This window comes from Lipotes vexillifer, unplaced genomic scaffold, assembly GCF_000442215.2.
Source record: "Lipotes vexillifer unplaced genomic scaffold, Lipotes_vexillifer_v1.1 scaffold648, whole genome shotgun sequence".
NCBI lineage: Eukaryota > Metazoa > Chordata > Mammalia > Artiodactyla > Lipotidae > Lipotes > Lipotes vexillifer.
Genome location: NW_006797096.1, coordinates 488,644 through 507,533, shown reverse-complemented (window position 1 = coordinate 507,533; position 18,890 = coordinate 488,644). Strand labels below are relative to the sequence as shown.

At 37.3% G+C, this 18,890-nt stretch overlaps 1 protein-coding gene across 1 annotated transcript in view; it reads left to right on the top strand.

Moving 5' to 3' along the window:
- SATB2 (SATB homeobox 2) overlaps positions 1–18,890 on the top strand; it is a 189,364-nt gene that overhangs the window by 109,090 nt on the left and 61,384 nt on the right. The window contains 1 exon segment of the mRNA XM_007469194.1: positions 866–1,338. Within this exon segment, the coding sequence (XP_007469256.1) occupies positions 866–1,338 (473 nt within the window).

Here is an 18,890-nt window from a genome sequence, read left to right as displayed (position 1 = left end):
CCCGCGTCTCCTGCATCGGCAGGCGGACTCTCAAGCACTGCGCCACCAGGGAAGCCCCTGAGGAGTATTCTTGAGGGAAGAAAAGAATCTGCCTCATGTCTGAACATATATGATACTTTCTTTTTTCTCCCTTTCAAGGTTATTCCTTAAATCTTTACTAAAGTTCAACAAAACATAAAAGATAGATAACCTGGAGAAAGGGAGAATTTTATTTAATGGCAAATCAAGGCGACGTTATTAATTTTGTGAGACTTTTTTCTTATCCTAGTGCATATCACAATCATTAAAATATCCATTTCTTAAAGAAATATTCCTATAAAAAAGATAGCAGGTGAGGAGATGAAAGGATATACTATGTGACGGACATTTTGTATAAATGTTTCCATAGCTGTAAAATAGTATTTATGTGAGATTTTTATTAGGAGGTAGCAGTTACTTTGACAGGAGACGTTGTCCTTGTCATTTCCTGATAACCATGAACTACACCATTAACAACAAACTACAGAAGATGAAAACAGCTGGTGTTTTTATCACAGAGGGAGATGGTACAGCTTGGGAATATGAGAGGATTTAGAATTTGTAATGGTTAGTGGTTTCTGTCTTGGCTATTTAACAAAATGCCGAGTTTTAGGAATTAAAATTGAAGTGACAAATATTTTTACTTTCATATCATAACCTGTGGAAAAATCTATTATTGTAACAGTTTCCAGGAAAGGATGACTCACTTTTACTCTGGGGCTTCCAGCTTTGTATGAAAAAAGTCTGCGTCATTAATATACCAAAAATATAATTTAATACTACATGTATCAGAAACAAATTATGCCAATGTTGATAATGATGAATTATCATTTTTATCTTTTAACAGTGGAAAGAGTGGAACGAGAAAACCTTTCAGACTATTGTGTTCTGGGCCAGCGTCCAATGCATTTACCAAATATGAACCAGCTGGCATCCCTGGGGAAAACCAACGAACAGTCTCCACATAGCCAAATCCACCACAGTACTCCAATCCGAAACCAAGTGCCCGCGTTACAGCCCATCATGAGCCCTGGTCTTCTTTCTCCCCAGCTCAGTCCACAACTTGTCAGGCAACAAATCGCCATGGCCCATCTGATAAACCAACAGATTGCCGTTAGCCGGCTCCTGGCTCACCAGCATCCTCAAGCCATCAACCAGCAGTTTCTGAACCATCCACCCATTCCCAGAGCAGTTAAGCCAGAGCCAACCAACTCTTCTGTGGAAGTATCTCCAGATATCTACCAGCAAGTCAGAGATGAGCTGAAGAGGGCCAGTGTGTCCCAAGCTGTCTTTGCAAGAGTGGCATTCAATCGCACACAGGTACCGTTAGCAATGAACGTCGTAATTGGTGATTCAGAATAATGCTAAGGACAGATTGTGGCAAGCATTAGTTCTTTCTTATCTCTTTAAAATTTTTTTTATGGATCTCAGAGCATGTAGAATTAGATTAATTAATAATCCTTAGTTCATGAGATACTATCACCATTGAGCCATACTTGGCCATATTAATTAATCAATTTCAGTAATGTAACGAATGTCTGTGAACCCACCACCCAACTCAGGACCTGAAATGTTACCAATGACCTGGGTCTCTTTACGTGTTCCTCCTCTCCTCCCTTTTTTTCATTTGCTTTTCCCCAGACGTAACCCTGATCTTGAATTTTGTGCTTCTCATTCCTTGTTTTTTCAAAAAAACTAGTTCTAGAACTATTCATGCCCAAACAATCTATTATTTACCTTGTCGTTGAACTTTATGAAAAGAATATCACTATATGTCATCATTTCTATAATTTTTTAATAAACCCTTCAAAATGTACAAGTTAGATTTAAGGTATTGATAAAGTAAAAATGGATAGATTACTCATATTTTTAATGTTTTGAGGGAATTATATGCCAAAATAATATTAAATGATAAGACAGTAAACAGTGTATTTATTTATGTCTTATTTTATTGAGGGCTGCTTATAATTAAGAAGTTCTTTCCCACCAGTGCTAAACGTGAGTGTGCATCAGAATCACACTGTTTTAAGGCAGTTAAAACACAGATTGCTGGGCCTCTTCCCAGAGTGTCTGATTCACCAGGTCTAGGGTGGGACCCAGAAGTTTGCATGTCTAACAAGGTCCCAGGTGATGCTGATGCTGCTGGTCTGGGTCACACTTTGAGAACTAGTAATCTAGCTCTTATACCCTTGTCCCTCTGGTATCTGCACAGGATTGGTTCCAGGAACCCCCCATGAATACCAAACTCCACAGGTGCTCAAGTCCCTTATATAAAATGGTGCAGTACAGTTGGTCCTTCATATCTGTGGGTTTCACATCCGCAGATACAGAGGACCAACTGTATGAGTAACAAAAAAGTAAAAGTGCATAATCTTAAGGAGCTAACCAACCTGGTAGTGAAAAAAAAAAATGTACCCAGATAATTAGAGTAATATGTGAAGTAAGGTGAATAATGCAGGATAGTGTGAGCAGTGATTACAGGGGGTGTTCATGAGGAGTCATTAACTGTCAGTAGAGTGAGTATGGTAAGTCTGTAAGAGGACAGTGGGTTTAAGTTAGCCACCCTACTAAATGCAAGGCAGGAAGCCAAGCTCTGTGCAGATGCAAAGGTGAAAAAGACCACGGGTGAGCACATATGTGAACAACTGATTTGAGTATGAGGTTGCTGGGCAGTTAGACCTTGAAGGATAAATAAAATTTAACAGGAAAACACGGAGAAGAAGGGTATTTTAGGCTAAAAAAAATGCACAAGAAAAGTGTTGATTCAGCAAAAGGCGGGATTAGTTGGTAGTTGATAGCAAAGCTAGATAATAAAACTAAAGGTGGAGGGAACAGATCTGAAAAGGTCTTGGGGCCATGCTAAGAACTTTGAACTCTATTTAATAAGCACTGGAAACACTGAAGGTTTTATGTAGGAATATGCTATAATCCAGTGATCAGAATTGGATCTTAGGAAGACTTTCTTCCCCTTAATGATCGCAAGAGGGTTAGGAATATCATTTAGGAAGCCGCCTTAAGCGTCCAGCTGAAATGTGTAGAAGTTTTGAACAAGACTGACGGCGATGGAGTAGACGGTACAGTCAAAAAGCATTGTGAGAGTAAAGTTGACAGTGCAACTGCCTGGAGTGGAGATAACACCAAGGTTTGAGCCTGGTGACTAAGAATAAAGTGAAATTATTTAGAGAATCAAGGAGGGCGTTGAAAGAGATGGTTGGAGTAAGGTTAAAGTGATTATTTTGGATTGGGCTATTTTGACTTTGAAGTGCTAGCAGACTTCTTAAGTGAAGATGTGCAGTAGTCATTGAAAATAACAGTTTAGTGCTAAGAAGAGTTGTCAGGGTTAGAGAAAGAGATCAGAAGTTTATTCACAGAGCCTGGGATTTAAAGAGACAGGGGAAGGAGGGGAGAGGCCACCAGCACTACTAACACCAGAAAAAGAGACAGAGAAATGCCCAGAGAGGCGGGGGCAGGTGGAGGTGGAAGAAAAGGGAGATGCTGATAGAAGTATAGAGGACCTGGGTAAAGAGTTTCCAGAAAGAGACTTGTCCATGTCTGGAAAACTAAGTCTGGGAAGGGGAAGCTTGAAACCGTGCCCTAAGATTTGGCTATTGGTTGGGAGAGATCTTTGGCAAACTTTAGAGTATAATTTCATTAGAGTGGTGAAGGCAGGAGAGAGAATTTAGGAGTTCAGGATGGATTAACTCTTGAGGATACAAAAGCAGTGGCTGCAAATTACTCTTTCCAAAATTTGGTGTTGAAAGGGAGACCAGAAATGGGTTGACAGTTTGAATGTGAGAGGGAGTCAGTTTGAGATAGAAGAATTTGTGAGGTAGTTTGGGGCCTCAGCTGAAGTCAAACAGCATGAACTAGTGATGGAACCAACCACTGTGGTTTGGTAACAGTCTTCAGCCATGCTGGAACTGCAGGAGTCGGAGCAGGGGAGAAACGCAGTGGGATTGTTTGAGGTTTGGTGCTGACAGCTTAGGTATGGCAGGAGACCAAGAGGGGTGAAATCTCTAGCTCCCTTGACTCCTAGCTAACTTATACATTCTATTATTCACAGAGTCAGTGCATCATTTGAAAATGAGTTCGGAGGTTCACAGAGGGCTGCACATGTTCCAAACATCACTCTACCACTATTCTCTTGTGACTCAAAGTACTGGGGCTGCATTTGTGTGCCACAGTTATCTGAACTGGGGTTATGAAGAACTCTGATCCTTTGGGGCAAGTCTGTTGCATACTATTATAAAACACAAAGTAGAAGCATGCGTCTTTTAGTCTGTATCTTGCAGTTCTGTGAGTGTGTGTATGTGTGTGTGTGTTCTTTCATCTATCATTCATGTGCACGAATAGGCATTTCAAGGCTAGCCAACATTTTATTGCTGGTTATTTATACCGCTCCTTTGGATAAGGATAAAATTGAGAGCATGTTCATATTGCTTTGGATTTTAGAATCAACTACAGTATACATTTAATCCAAATAGCATGAAGCATGAGAGAAGAAGCCTCACGATGAGGCTAGACAAAAGGTGGGCCGTGTTGGTGTGAGGAAATGCTCTGCCAAGGCCCTAGACTCCTGGAGGTCTGTCTTCTCCTGCACAACTCTTTTTGCCTAGTTTTGGGGATTAATGATTTTTCTTTGGCATTGCCATCTTTCAAGTGCCAAGTTATAAAAGGTCTAATTGAAGCATGGAACGCATTTTATTATTTTCCTCCTGCCATTAAATTTGTAAGATGGCTACACTCAGAAAGAAACATTCACATTCAATCAACATGAGCTTGAGTTCATGGGCAAGTCTTGAGGATATCAAATGGAAACTGCATAGGAATGTATGAGTATTTCCTTTTAAATTTCTGCTTTTAATTTAGGAAAGCTTTTCATCCCTCTGGGATCATAACCTGTTGTGTATAAAGCCCAACCTAATCAAGGTAGATGGTATTGACAGAATGACATAGTTTGAACTTAAGCTGGAGGTCAACAGACAGATTGTTTCTGCTGTATATACTGTAGTCACTAACAGCAAGGTTGGACAGCCAGGTTTCACCAGCAGCATTGTTAAATGGAAAATATGGTGTACTTTGCCCCATGAAACCAACTGTGGATTTTCCAAATGGTAGGCTTTTTTTTTTTTTTTATCACATGAGTGGTAAAATGATTTGTCAGCTATAATAAACAAATAAGAATTAACTTTATAGATAATAACATAAACAACTTGTTAATCTTTGGATAGAAAAGAATCTCAACATTTTTTTCTTAAAGCAAACAAAATCAGATTTTAGATGTACACCTAAGGCCAATATTAGTCTTGTACTCAGTTTTTTTACTGATATGTAGCATATCCTCAGTTTACTGAATATTTTTCAGAAATAGTTCGTGATAACTATTATTCATTTATTATCAAATTCAATAAAAAGCAATTTGATTTGTCACCCTATAGTTTGTGCTCCTGGATTTGTTCTTGATGATTAGACCAAGAACAAATCTAGCAATTAGTTCCTCTGTGTGTGTGTGTGTGTGTGTGTGTGTGTGTGTGTGTGTAGAACAGAAATCACATGCACAACATTCATAAATGAATCTAGAATTGTAAAATAAAAATAGTCTAGTTTTTCATGTTTAAGACTTCCAGATGAAAAGCTCAAATTCATAATAAATAGCATTTGAAAATAACAGTTCTTCAAAGAAAAACTATTAATTGCTTTGTGTGTCTGATCCATTGCCACTATATCATTTGGTGTTGTAAAGTAACATAATTAAGGGAATGGAGCTATATTTCCAAGAACTTGCTCTTTAATACATTTTAATTTTAATCCGTGTGTCTTTTAAAAACATAAAATATATTTGTTTGATAAAACGATCCCCTACCCCTACTTCATGGCAAGGTCATGACTTCTGCCAGAGTCAGAGATAGACAACCTTTTGCCAATCTGATTTTATTATTTATTATTTTTTACATTTCTTTATTGGTTTCTCAATACTGTCCAAACTAAGAACATAAATTAAATCACATGTTCTGGGCAAGGGAAACAGCACGTTTGAGATCATGTAATGCCAAGATGTCAAATCTTCAGCTTGGGAATGAGACTAATGTAATTCTAGAGGCAGGGAGTAGCAGAGCATCACATCCTATCTGAGCCATCAGCATGGTAGAAGCCTATTTTTGTCCTTATGACCTTATATAAAATATACTTGGAGCACCATCGCTTACTTCTTTGCTAGACTTTTGAAAGAAAAGGTTAGCCCTACTTTTCATGTCTCTAAAGACTTTTATGACAAATGGGACCCTATGAGAAGAGTAAGATAAACGTGTTTTCTGACCTGATCATTAATATTCAGGCAATCCTATGACACATTTCTAAGCATTTCTATTACCTGTGGTCACAAAGTAATGTGATACACCAGAGGAGGCTGAGGCAGATAACAAGCCAGCCCTTTTTTCCATGCTTCACGCCTCCCCACAGCACCACCCGCCACTGTCCCACCCCATGATTTACTTCTTTCTTTAAAATTTAATTTAATTGAATTTTTTATGCAGCAGGTTCTTATTAGTTATCTATTTTATACATATTAGTGTATACATGTCAATCCCAATCTTCCAGTTCATCCCCCCCCACTGAACTGCGTTCCCCCCTCGGTGTCCATATGTTTGTTCTCTACATCTGCGTCTCTATTTCTGCCTTGCAAACTGGATCATTTGTACCATTTTTCTAGATTCCACATATATACGTGAATATACGATACTTGTTTTTCTCTTTCTGACTACTTCACTCTGTATGACAGTCTCTAGGTCCATCCTAGAGACTCTACAAATGACGCCATTTTGTTCCTTTTTATGGCTGAGTAATATTCCATTGTATATATGTGCCACATCTTCTTTATCCATTCATCTGTTGATGGACACTTAGGTTGCTTCCATGTCCTGGCTATTGTAAGTAGAGTTGCAATGAACATTGTGGTACATGACTCTTTTTGAATTATGGTTTTCTCAGGGTATATGCCCAGTAGTGGGATTGCTGGGTTGTATGGTAGTTCTATTTGTAGTTTTTTAAGGAACCTCCATAGTGGCTGTATCAGTTTACATTCCCACCAACAGTGCAAGAGGGTTCCCTTTTCTCCACATCCTCTCCAACATTTATTGTTTGCAGATTTTTTGATGATGGCCATTCTGACCAGTGTGTGATGATATCTCATTGTACTTTTGATTTGCATTTCTCTAATGATTAATGATGTTGAACATCCTTTCATGTGTTTGTTGGCAATCTGTATATCTTCTTTAGAGAAATGTCTATTTAGGTCTTCTGCCCATTTATGGATTGGGTTGTTTGTTTTTCTGATACTGAGCTGCATGAGTTGCTTGTATGTTTTGGAGATTAATCCTTTGTCAGTTGCTTCATTTGCAAATAGTTTCTCCCATTCTGAGGGTTGTCTTTTGGTCTTATTTATGGTTTCCTTCGCTGTGCGAAAGCTTTGAAGTTTCATTAGGTCCCATTTGTTTATTTTTGTTTTTATTTCCATTTCTCTAGGAGGTGGGTCAAGAAGGATCTTGCTGTGATTTATGTCATAGAGTGTTCTGCCTATGTTTTCCTCTAAGAGTTTGATAGTTTCTGGCCTTACATTTAGGTCTTTAATCCATTTTGAGCTTATTTTTGTGTATGGTGTTAGGGAGTGATCTAATCTCATACTTTTACATGTACCTGTCCAGTTTTCCCAGCACCACTTATTGAAGAGGCTGTCCTTTCTCCACTGTACATTCCTGCCTCCTTTATCAAAGATAAGGTGACCATATGTGCGTGGGTTTATCTCTGGGCTTTCTATCCTGTTCCGTTGATCTATATTTCTGTTTTTGTGCCAGTACCATACTGTCTTGATTACTGTAGCTTTGTAATATAGTCTGAAGTCAGGGAGCCTGATTCCTCCAGCTCTGTTTTTCGTTCTCAGGATTGCTTTGGTTATTCGGGGTCTTTTGTTTTTCCATACAAATTGTGAAATTTTTTGTTCTAGTTCTGTGAAAAATGCCAGTGGTAGTTTGATACGGATTGCATTGAATCTGTAGATTACTTTGGGTAGTATGGTCATTTTCACAATGTTGATTCTTCCAATCCAAGAACATGGTGTATCTCTCCATCTATTTGTATCATCTTTAATTTCTTTCATCAGTGTCTTGTAATTTTCTGCATACAGGTCTTTTGTCTCCTTAGGTAGGTTTATTCCTAGATATTTTATTCTTTTGTTGCAATGGTAAATGGGAGTGTTTTCTTAATTTCACTTTCAGATTTTTCATCATTAGTGTATAGGAATGCAAGAGATTTCTGCACATTAATTTTGTATCCTGCTACTTTACCAAATTCATTGATTAGCTCTAGTAGTTTTCTGGTAGCATCTTTAGGATTCTCTATAGTATTATGTCATCTGCAAGCAGTGACAGCTTTACTTCTTCTTTTCTGATTTGGATTCCTTTTATTTCTTTTTCTTCTCTGATTGCTGTACCACATCTTCTTTATGCATTTGTCTGTCCATGGGCGTTTAGGTTGCTTCCATGACCTGGCTATTGTAAATAGTGCTGCAATGAACATTGGGGTACATGTGTCTTTTTTTTTTTTTTTCCAGAATAAACTGGATTTAATCAATTTTATCAGGTTCTTTCATGAGTCTTAGATATTCTTGTATCCTGTATTATTATTTTTTCTTTCAATTTCCATATATATATATATTTAATATCTTTATTGGAGTATGGTTTCTTTACAATGGTGTGTTAGTTTCTGCTGTATCACAGAGTGAATCAGCTATACATATACATATGTTGCCATATCTCCTCCCTCTTGCATCTCCCTCCCACCCTCCCTATCCCACCCCTCTAGGTGGTCACAAAGCACCGAGATGATCTCCCTGTGCTCTGCGGCTGCTTCCCACTAGCTATCTGTTTTACATTTGGTAGTGTATATCAGTCCAGGCCACTCTCTCACTTCGTCCCAGCTTCCCCTTCCCCCTTCCCGTGTCCTCAAGACCATTCTCTACGTCTGTGTCTTTATTCCTGTCCTGCCCCCATATTAGTGTATACATGTCCATGCCACTCTCTCACTTCGTCCCAGCTTCCCCTTCCCCCTTCCCGTGTCCTCAAGACCATTCTCTACGTCTGTGTCTTTATTCCTGTCCTGCCCCTAGGTTCTTCAGAGAGCTGGAAATGCTTAGCCAATGTCTGATAGGTGCAGGAGGGTGAAAACCCAGCTCCTTGCCGCCATAGTAGGGACAGCACTGAAGTGTGACTTCCCCTCCAGAGCTCTCTGCAGGGTCGGGCTGGGGCTGGGACTTTGTTTGGATCTCCTCCCTTCTCTGACCTGCTTCTCCCACTCCTTCACCAGTTTCCCTCAGAAGCACTTCCTGAATAAATCACTTGCACAGGAATCTTTATCTCAGGATGTGCTTTTTATCCCAGCTTATAGGTCAAGGTCATTGCTAGTCTAATTGGCATTTGGATGTGCCATGGGATAGTAGTTTGAATAAAAGTTATCTTCAGTTTTATACCTACTACCTTCACAAATCTAAGGCAAAATGTTATTATGGGAATAGTATAGTGGTTTTTATTGTACTACTTTGTTTTGAAAATATTATCAGTATTGTTCATAAATCATGAGCAAGATGTTAAGGAAATAATATAGAATTGTATAGAATTTTTTACTGTACTACTTTGTCTTGAAAATATTATCACTATTGTTATTTTAAACTGAGTCCCCTGAATTCAGTGGGCTGTTATTGATATTAGCCAGATTTACTTGTGGATATTGAATGTGGGGGTGGGGTTTGGTTAGAAGGATGGGGGAGAGAGAGAGAAGGAATAAGACAGAAACAGACATTGGATATGAGGCCCTATGAGATCTTTCAAACTTGACTTAAAACCATCCTTACTGAGTCTCAGAGATGAATTATGTGATTTATGTGCGTTTCAGAGTAGCTTTGCTTCTCAGCCCTGCCGAATCACCAGTGCTCTGTCAATGATGCAAATGGGTCTGTTAGGCTGATAATTTCAAGAATTAATAGGACCAGTGCTCTGTCAGGTTTTATTTTTTTGCATATTCATTTTTCCTTGCTTCTATCCCAAATTTATCTGAGTGTTGGCACACTTTCACTCATCAGTCCTATGGACATGAAATAAGTTGCTTGGCTATTTACTGTGTTTACATCTTTGCATTTTGACAGTTTAATTATGAATCCTAACGTAAAGCATTCTTTTGCCCCTGTCACTTTATGGACTTAAAAAAAATCAATCAGAGGCTTATGACTATATGAAAAGGTTTGTGACTATTTTACAAGGCTTAATATTGCCCAGGAATGGTTAGGGGATGTCCACTGACCTATAATAAGAGTGGCTTCATGAAATATGTACAGTAAATCTTCCTTAATAGATAAACTATTCTCTAATTTATTTAAAAATCCAATGACCTACATATTCATATGTTCAGAAATCCCCCATTTACTAACATTATTTCTCCTTTGAGACCTTCCATCTGAGCAAATCTGTTAAATGAAGTAGAGGAAGCTTTGATCGAAACTAGGCTAAATCCATTGGAACGAATGCCCTGCCGCGTGTGAATGGGAGCATTAGAATGCCAGCAAAGGGAAATGAGGTGTGATTCTCTGCCCCTGTCTGCACCATTATCCCCTTACCTTGAAGGTGGGGTTCAGGAAATATCCATACACAAAGAATTGGCATTAGGAGGTTTGTATTGTTTGAAAACGAGACTTGCCACATTCGTTATTTACACAGTGTAGTTATTTTTCTTTTTCCTCTAGCAGATTATGCCATAACTCAGAAAGTTCGGGTTCATTTTGTGTCTCAGGTAGCTCTCCTGAGCCAATTCTTAGAAGCATGTTTTCAGTAGAAGCCCTTGTGTGTTTTGCAAAATGTGTTATTCTTCTGCAACAGAAAGGCCTCTAATTTGGTGTCTTGCTCCTTCTTTAGTTTGATGAAAAAGTCACAGAGTTACACAATTTACAACCTTTTGTCAAAGGCCTTTTTTGAGAAAGCTGTTCATCTTGGTTTTATCTGATAGAGAAGAGGATTTTTTAAATCCTTTGGGAACTCATTTGGTTGACCTGTCCTTATTTGCCTACTTTTTATTTTTTATGAGACTTTGCAAAAAATCTGCTATTTACATATCAAAGCCACATCGTTTGAAAAAACTTAAGGCCAGGGTCATAGATACAGCTCATGAAGTCACTCAGCAACCAGAGAATGTTTTCAACAGATTGGAAAATTAAATTGAATTATGTATCAGAAAAATTGACAGTAAGGTCAACAGCTAGAAATGTAAATGTCTTTGTGTGAAATGACATGGACTTTGCTTTTATGCTTTATTGGCACTGTGTTTATAGTATTTGCCCACCCGTATTATTAAGGTTAAAAATGTCTAAGGACTTACTGAACATATTTCGAAGTGGCACAGTTAGGAAGAGATGTGTAGCAACAAAATGAAAACTTTAGCAACCAAAATATTTGGAAGTCTGAGCTTTTAGTGTGTTACCAGTTAGTTTTTTCAGGGTTGGGGGGGGTCTTCTCTTTTAACTTTGTGTTTGATTTATACATATTGTTAGCCAAAGGTAGGCATGATTTAATTACATGTACAGTTTATATTTGTAGAAAACTTGACCTCCAAGATATTTAGAATTCTTTCTCAGCTGACCTCTGGTCTCAAGTCATTACTTCTCAATATCCAGTAGAGATATAGGAACTCAGCAAGTCATACAGGAATAGAATACAATGTAAATCCAGGGGTCTTGACTCCATGGTCCAGTAAGCTGGTTATAAAATGACAAGGAAACCTGTGAGAAAAAGGAAGTCCTCCAACTGAAAGATGGGCTGTAAATATGAAATGCTGCAGATCAGGCATGAACATGTTATTGGGTTTTGAAGCAAATAACATACCCTCTTTTGATTTCAGCATTAAATTAATAAAGTAGGAAAAGATGGCCCTGCAAGCTTCATAAAATAGGTACTCTTGCATTTCAGAATCACTGGCTTGAATTCATAGATTTAAAGATTGTAGTAATATTAATATCTCCTAGGATAGCAGTGTCTCAAAGTTATTCAGTGACTTAAGTAAGGATGGCCCTCTAGATAGTGGTCTCCTCCTTACATATAAAGACTATCATTAATTAGCACTTTTTAGGCAATTTCAGCCAAAAAGCGTGGGGGAGATGCTGTCTCTGTTTGTGCCCTGGGTAAAGAGAATGTTGATTCAGTAGCTGTCAAACGTATACCACCCCTATTCCCATTCCTAAATCTAATTGAAATAGAGCATTTTATGTAAAAGAAAATATGAAGACTCCTTTTTCCCCGTCCTTCACAAAACTTGTACCAAAGAATCAGAGGAAAGAAATATGACAGCACACTCTTCTATCTATTCCTTTCATCCCTGATCAGTGTGCAAAGTCCTTAAAAATTAGTTGCTGAACTATTATAGGAAATTCAGGTTTTTCTACTTTACTCAAAAAGACTGCCTTTTGATGATGATTTTATAAGTTTTTGTCACTATTCTCTAACAAGGAGTGATTGACTTGTTTCACACAGATGAGGGGGTCTCTGTCCTAAGTAAGGTATTTCACTTCTAGTGAGTGTGTCTCAGTAGAGACCTGCACTTTTAGTGGGAAAGCCTAGTTTTATTATTTAACTAGTTTCTCCAAGTCCTGGGTGATGTTTATAATTAAAGTAGAATTTTTATAGAAGAAATATAAGGAAACACTAGCTTTAGATTCCATTATTTATATGCTTTTCACCTTTGCTTATTCGAAGCAACTTTAAAAAATACACGAATGGTTCCTTTTTTGGCCATTGATTGAAATGATGACCATTTGGCCTGGGGTTAAGTGCATATTTGTTCAAATAAAGTGAATTAAGTTTAAAGGCCAAAAATTCTGTGAGAAAAATATAACTGAATCACTTTGAAGTCAACTGGAAATTACAAGGTTGTTTAAATTCTATCTGCCAGTTTTGTGCCTAAAATTATTCCTGTAGACAACAGTATTTACTTTCAAATTTCTCTGACTACAACACCCAGTAAGAAATAATTTTTACATCATGAGCTAGTACACATACACACACTCACACGTTTGTTCACATATGTATGTATGTCTGTTTTGAGTTCTGTCTCATTTCCAACTATATCTTTATCTATTTGTATATTTATTCATGAGAGGGAAAAAAAAAGCCTTCATGAAACAATACATGTATGAAGCACTGTGGTAATTTCTAATCTATTTAATTGCATTTTGTTATAAAAACTAGTTATGGTAATGCTAAATTAATTTTATCAACCACTAATAATTGTGACCCATGCTTCAACAATGATGCAGATTAAGGCTGATTTTAAAAGTTACTTAAGGAAGGAAAGTGGTTTTACTTCCTTGAAGTATAAATGAATATCTTAGTTTAGTGCTGTCCTGAATGTCCATATGGTCATTTCACTTTAGATGATTTATTAATTTTATTTTTACATTCTCCTCTATCCCAAATAATTTTAATTATTTGACTTCCTAAAAATTTTTTTTTAATATTTTCTGTGTTCTGTATGGGAAGACATCTAGAAAAATATAAGTGGAGGGCCTTGAATATTTGAAGTTGCAAATTTAAAATAAGAAATGTACTTTGATGTGAGTTCTGTCTTTATCCATTCATTTAACAAATATTTATTAAGCATTCGGAGACTATGCTGGGGTTATAATGAAGGCTAACGGTTATTGAACATTTAACACATATAGGGTACAGTTGTAAGCTCTCTAGGGAATCCTGTGAGGGAAGTGCAATTATTATCTCAATTTTACAGGTGAGGAAACTGTGCCATAAGGAGATTAATTAATCCTTGTCCAGTTGAAGCCCAGTTTTGAACCCAGCAATTCTGACTTCAGAACTCTTACTCATATCCCCTTTTTTCTCAATCATTTCTGTTATCACAGAGCAGAAAGACACAGTCCCTCCTTCAAGGAGGTATGAAGATTAAACAGACTTTTAAACCAGTAATCCCATTGTGGTATGATAAGTACTGTAATATGTTGCATGTACTGTGTAAGAACAGATGCTTTTGACCCTGGAGGTGATTGAAGCTAAGGCAGAAAATGTTCAGCAAGAAAAAATAATGTTTTGTAATTATTTCAGGACAGAGTCAACACATATGTTAATAGACTGCTTTTCTTCTTATATCTGAATGCATTTGAGATATAAATATGCAATAAATGTATGTTTTTGTTTTGTTTTGCTTTTGAAAGTACTATTTTTGCCAATGTTTTGACAAAGTAGCCAAAGCTAGTAAATTTTTTGGAAGTTTGCCAACAGTTGTTTCACAGAATACTCATGGAAACTAGGAATAACCAGGGCCCAGCACTTTGTGAATTCAATAGTCATGGTGCCAGGTACTTGAGGTGTTAGTAGAAACCATGTATGTGCCCAGAGCTGAGAACACCACTGGTAAATGTTTCCAAAAGGAACCTGTTCAGTTCTGTATTTGCTTTTGCCTTTTGGTGCTAATGTGTTTAGAAAATTTTGCCCTAGATTGTGCACCATCCCCCATTCCAGTACCTAAGACTTCCTAGAGATAAGGAGGGAAGGAAGAAAATGAGACAGGACTGTTTATTTAATTGTATCTGTCGTTGTATAGATTAGGTAGGTAAAAAGTAGTAAAGTTGCCAGGAATCTGGTTTTGGCTAAGTTCCTCCACGGTACATGCTCAAGTGTGGCTTGGACAAGGGGATTGCAGTTAAGAAAGCACAGACTGCTTTGTTTTCAAGAATGCTCTGTTGCACCTACTAACTTTGTTTTGCATGCTTACAGTATTCTGATGTGTCAGATGGCACAAGCGAAGCTTTATTATATATACTAGAAAGAAACCTGTCTGTGAGGGAAGTGTTTCATTTAATAAATTGTAGGTTTGGGGTGCATGGAATATTTGTTCTAAAGTGGAGTTTGCATGGCACAAAATTTCAGTATTTATTGTCTTATCATTTTCAATAGGTTGTATGAGAAGATCTTGAGTTATTGTGAGTTAGGCTTTTAACATGTGGTCCATCAGGGCCTGCTGCTGACTGTTTAGCAAAGATGGGTCTCCCACTTCCAGAAAAATGAGAAATATGCATTTGATGCTTTCTTAGGGCTCTATATTCCTGTCTATCCCCAACTAACCACTAAGCACAAAATGTACAGATTCTCCTCCCAAGGAGTTTACTATATGATGGGAGAAAGAGGTTTTATAGTTACACAATGTACAGATGATAAGTGTCATAAATGTGAAATAGAACTAGTGCCATCTCCCTTCAAAGGAGGGAGAAAGTATTGCCAACTGCAGTGTATATACATATACAGATATATACGTAGTCTTTTAGTGCATTACAGAATACATCTCTACAGCAACAACATTTGTCTGCAAATGTTACTTTTGTATATGCATTTATATTTGCAGAGTACATTAATTCCCTTTCGATGCTCAATTCTATCTACCCCCATGGTACAAAAGTGTTATATGCATAGGCTGTCTTTTCTAATAAAGAAATATTATAGTAAAAGAGAGGTTTTTATTAAACTAATGCAATAACAACATTTTCTTTGAGGATTTAACACATCATTTTTAATAATAAAAATCAAATTGTCATTGTTGTGCCCTGTATACCTTTTATTCAAATCAGACTAAGTACTCTGGCTTCATGGCTGAGCAGTACTCTAGGGGGTGATGGGGGAGGTGAGTATTTTTTAGCATAACACAAATGAATTTCAGTAGTCGGCTTTGTAGTAGTGGGGTTGTAGATTATGAATATGGGACCCGGGGAAACCTGTTTATATTTGTGAGCAGAGGAGAACATGCCTCTCAGGAATGTCTAGAAGGAAATGAGACTGGAGGTTAGGAGAGAACTGATTTCGTTAGGTCAGCTTTCAGGTGGTAGGATGTCAATACTCTGTTCAGCCAAGAGCTCAGTTCACAGCTTCAACTAACTGTGCATTAACCACTGAAACTGAAGAGTTCACTTTGTACAATTAGGCTAAGAATTTGGTATCACCTGGTTTTCATCAGAGGATACCACTTTTTGGCTCTCATGTCAGCTGGAACCAGACATTTCAGAATTGTATGAAGTTAAGGCTAACCAGTAAGCATGGAAAAGGGGTGGTGAAACGTGGAGAGTACCTTCAGAGGGAACTATGGGATAGACAGGTCATGCTCAGTGGCAGGATGTGGGGTTAGCCCATATGGGTGCCAGGGCCTCTTCCACCTCTGACCCTCTGTAATTTTAATCTGTAAAATGGGGGTATATGTGCCTTTGAAACTTGATGGGTTAGGACATCATTTGTTTTAAGCAAATGATGAACTAAAATATATTTTCAGACTCACTACTACAAAGTAAATATGTTTCAACCCATACACCCTTAAAGAGATGTAACTTGATTTCTGAAAAGGACCTTCATTTTAAAAGCTTATATACTTTATTATTGATACAGCCAACAATTAATAATTAAAATACATTATAAAGGAATAGGGCTAATTTTCTCTAAAATAACCAGTCCAGATGATTCTGTAGAAGTGGCAAGCATATATTTTTTCCTTTGGCATTGCAATCAGTAGTACATATAAGCTTTCTTTGGGATTTATATGACATTCTAATATCTATCTTTGTTTGGGTTGTAACCTAACACTTTCAAACTATGATATGCTATCTATGTTATATGATATATGAGTATTTCGGAGGTTAACTTCAAAAGTTTATGTTAGAATAAATATGTGAACAGAAATATAATTTACAGAAATGAAAATAGTCTCCGGCTAGTTTGAGGCTTTTTCCAAAGCATAACACTGGGGTTCGGCTGGACCAGTTTTTTCAGTACACACCTGGTGTATATCACTTTAAAAAGTAAATTATGCCTCATTAAATTACAATTAAATGGAATCACGATCATTTGTTTTCCTGGAAGGAAGATGTTTTGCATATTGAAAGCCTAATTTGTTGCAGGTGACAAAAAGGCTGAACAGATTAATATCACTTCATTTTGGGGGTAGTGTTTGCCGGTTAGTTTGTGTATACTCCAGTAGTTCTGAATTATATTAATGTGGACTATATTATTTTCACTTCAGAAAGTCTTCTACCACTTTATCAGTTTTTGCACTTTTTTTTTTTAAGCTTTTAAGGAAACAGAAACTTCTCTTGGTATTCTGGATTAGTCATGCTCTTTCTTTTTCTTCAAGTGTTCTAATACTGTCCAATCCCTCATTTGCCCTCTCCCTTCGCCTGGTCTCATCACTATCTCTATGTCTATGCATTATGTACATTTTGAATCCCCGCCAAGTTAAATACCACCTCTTCCAAAACATTTTCCCTGAGTCTTGCGATGGCAGTACTTTCACCCTCTTTTGAACTGAGATGGTACTAGTTCTATCTGAAATTTATGACACTTATCTTTCACATTGTGCTTCTGTAAACCATTGTGTAGTAAACTGCTTGGCAGCAGAATCTATGTCTTATTAATCTTTCCATTCTTTTATGAGCTTTGAACCAAGTTGTAAATAGGGAGTGAATTACTAGACTGATCTGTCATTTTTTGGCAATGGGCGTATTGAATTTGGGGGTTCTCTAGATAATCAGTGGGAGATATAACCTAATCGTAGAGAATTACAAATGTCTAGGAAGTATGAAGAAGAGATATCTGTTAAAATCTAGTCAGTAATGATCTTCAGTGACCTCTCCTGGAGTGACCTGGGAGTTCTGATGGGCTCAGGCTCAGATTCCTAAAACCTGGCCCAGGCTTGGGTTCTCTTCTTGTTCTCTTAAAGGATTTAAGAGGATTTAAGGGCCCATCAAAGTTTCTCACCCATCCCAGACGAAGCCTCAAGGGCTAGTACAGAAACTTGGAAGTAAATCTTATAGAGACAGTCATGGTAATGTTTCCCAAATATTTCTGAGTATCAGCATGTATTTTGCACACTAACGATTTGGAGCAAACTATATAAATTGTTGAAGGAATATGAAAATCATAATAATAAGAAAAGCTCTTCAAATAAGAAAGCTCTTCAACAGAAATTGCAGATTCAGAAACTCTGAGGTCATTTAACACGTCACAAATATTATTAAAATACTAGTAATAATAAGCATAGCAATTTTTTTATTTAAAAAATTAGCCCTAATTCTTTTTTTTTTTTTTTTTTTTTTTTTTTTTTTTTTTTTTTTTTTTTTTTTTTTTTTTTTTTTTTTTTTTTTTTTTTTTTTTTTTTGCCACATCACGTGGCTTGTGGGATCTTAGTTCCCCCATCAGGGCTTGAACCTGCACCCTCAGCAGTGAAAGAGTCAGGTCCTTGCCCCTGGACCACCAGGGAATTCCCAGCCCCAGTTCTTTGTTTTGTCTGTAGAGATAGCCTGTATTAGCAATGAAGCTAGATGGCATTATATTATCTCTTGTTTTGTGCTTTGAATTATTTTGCTTTTATTGAATTTTTCTGCCAACCTCATGTGTTCTTTGCTGGTGCTGGAAATAATATGGAGCTTACAAAATCCTCCATTAAAAGACTAGGGAGAAGGCCAATTTGAGGCTCCTTTTGCCCAACTCCCTTCTTTTTTCAGTGACCTGTAACCCAAGAGCTCTGGTAGAAGGTGCCTTTCTACCCTGTGCAGAGGTTTGTTCTACTCCTTTTCAGTCAACATGTTTCCTGGTCTTACACAACCTCAGCTAACACCTTGGAGAGAATTGTTTATAATCTCTCCCTTGAGAAGGCTCTATTGCCTACGATGAGGAAAACACTTAATGACCACTTTACTGAATACTTGCAATATGTTTTAATAAGATTACTGATATGAAATTTTAATAAGCAATATCCTGGTTAATTTATTAATTTCCCTCAATTTTCACATTCTC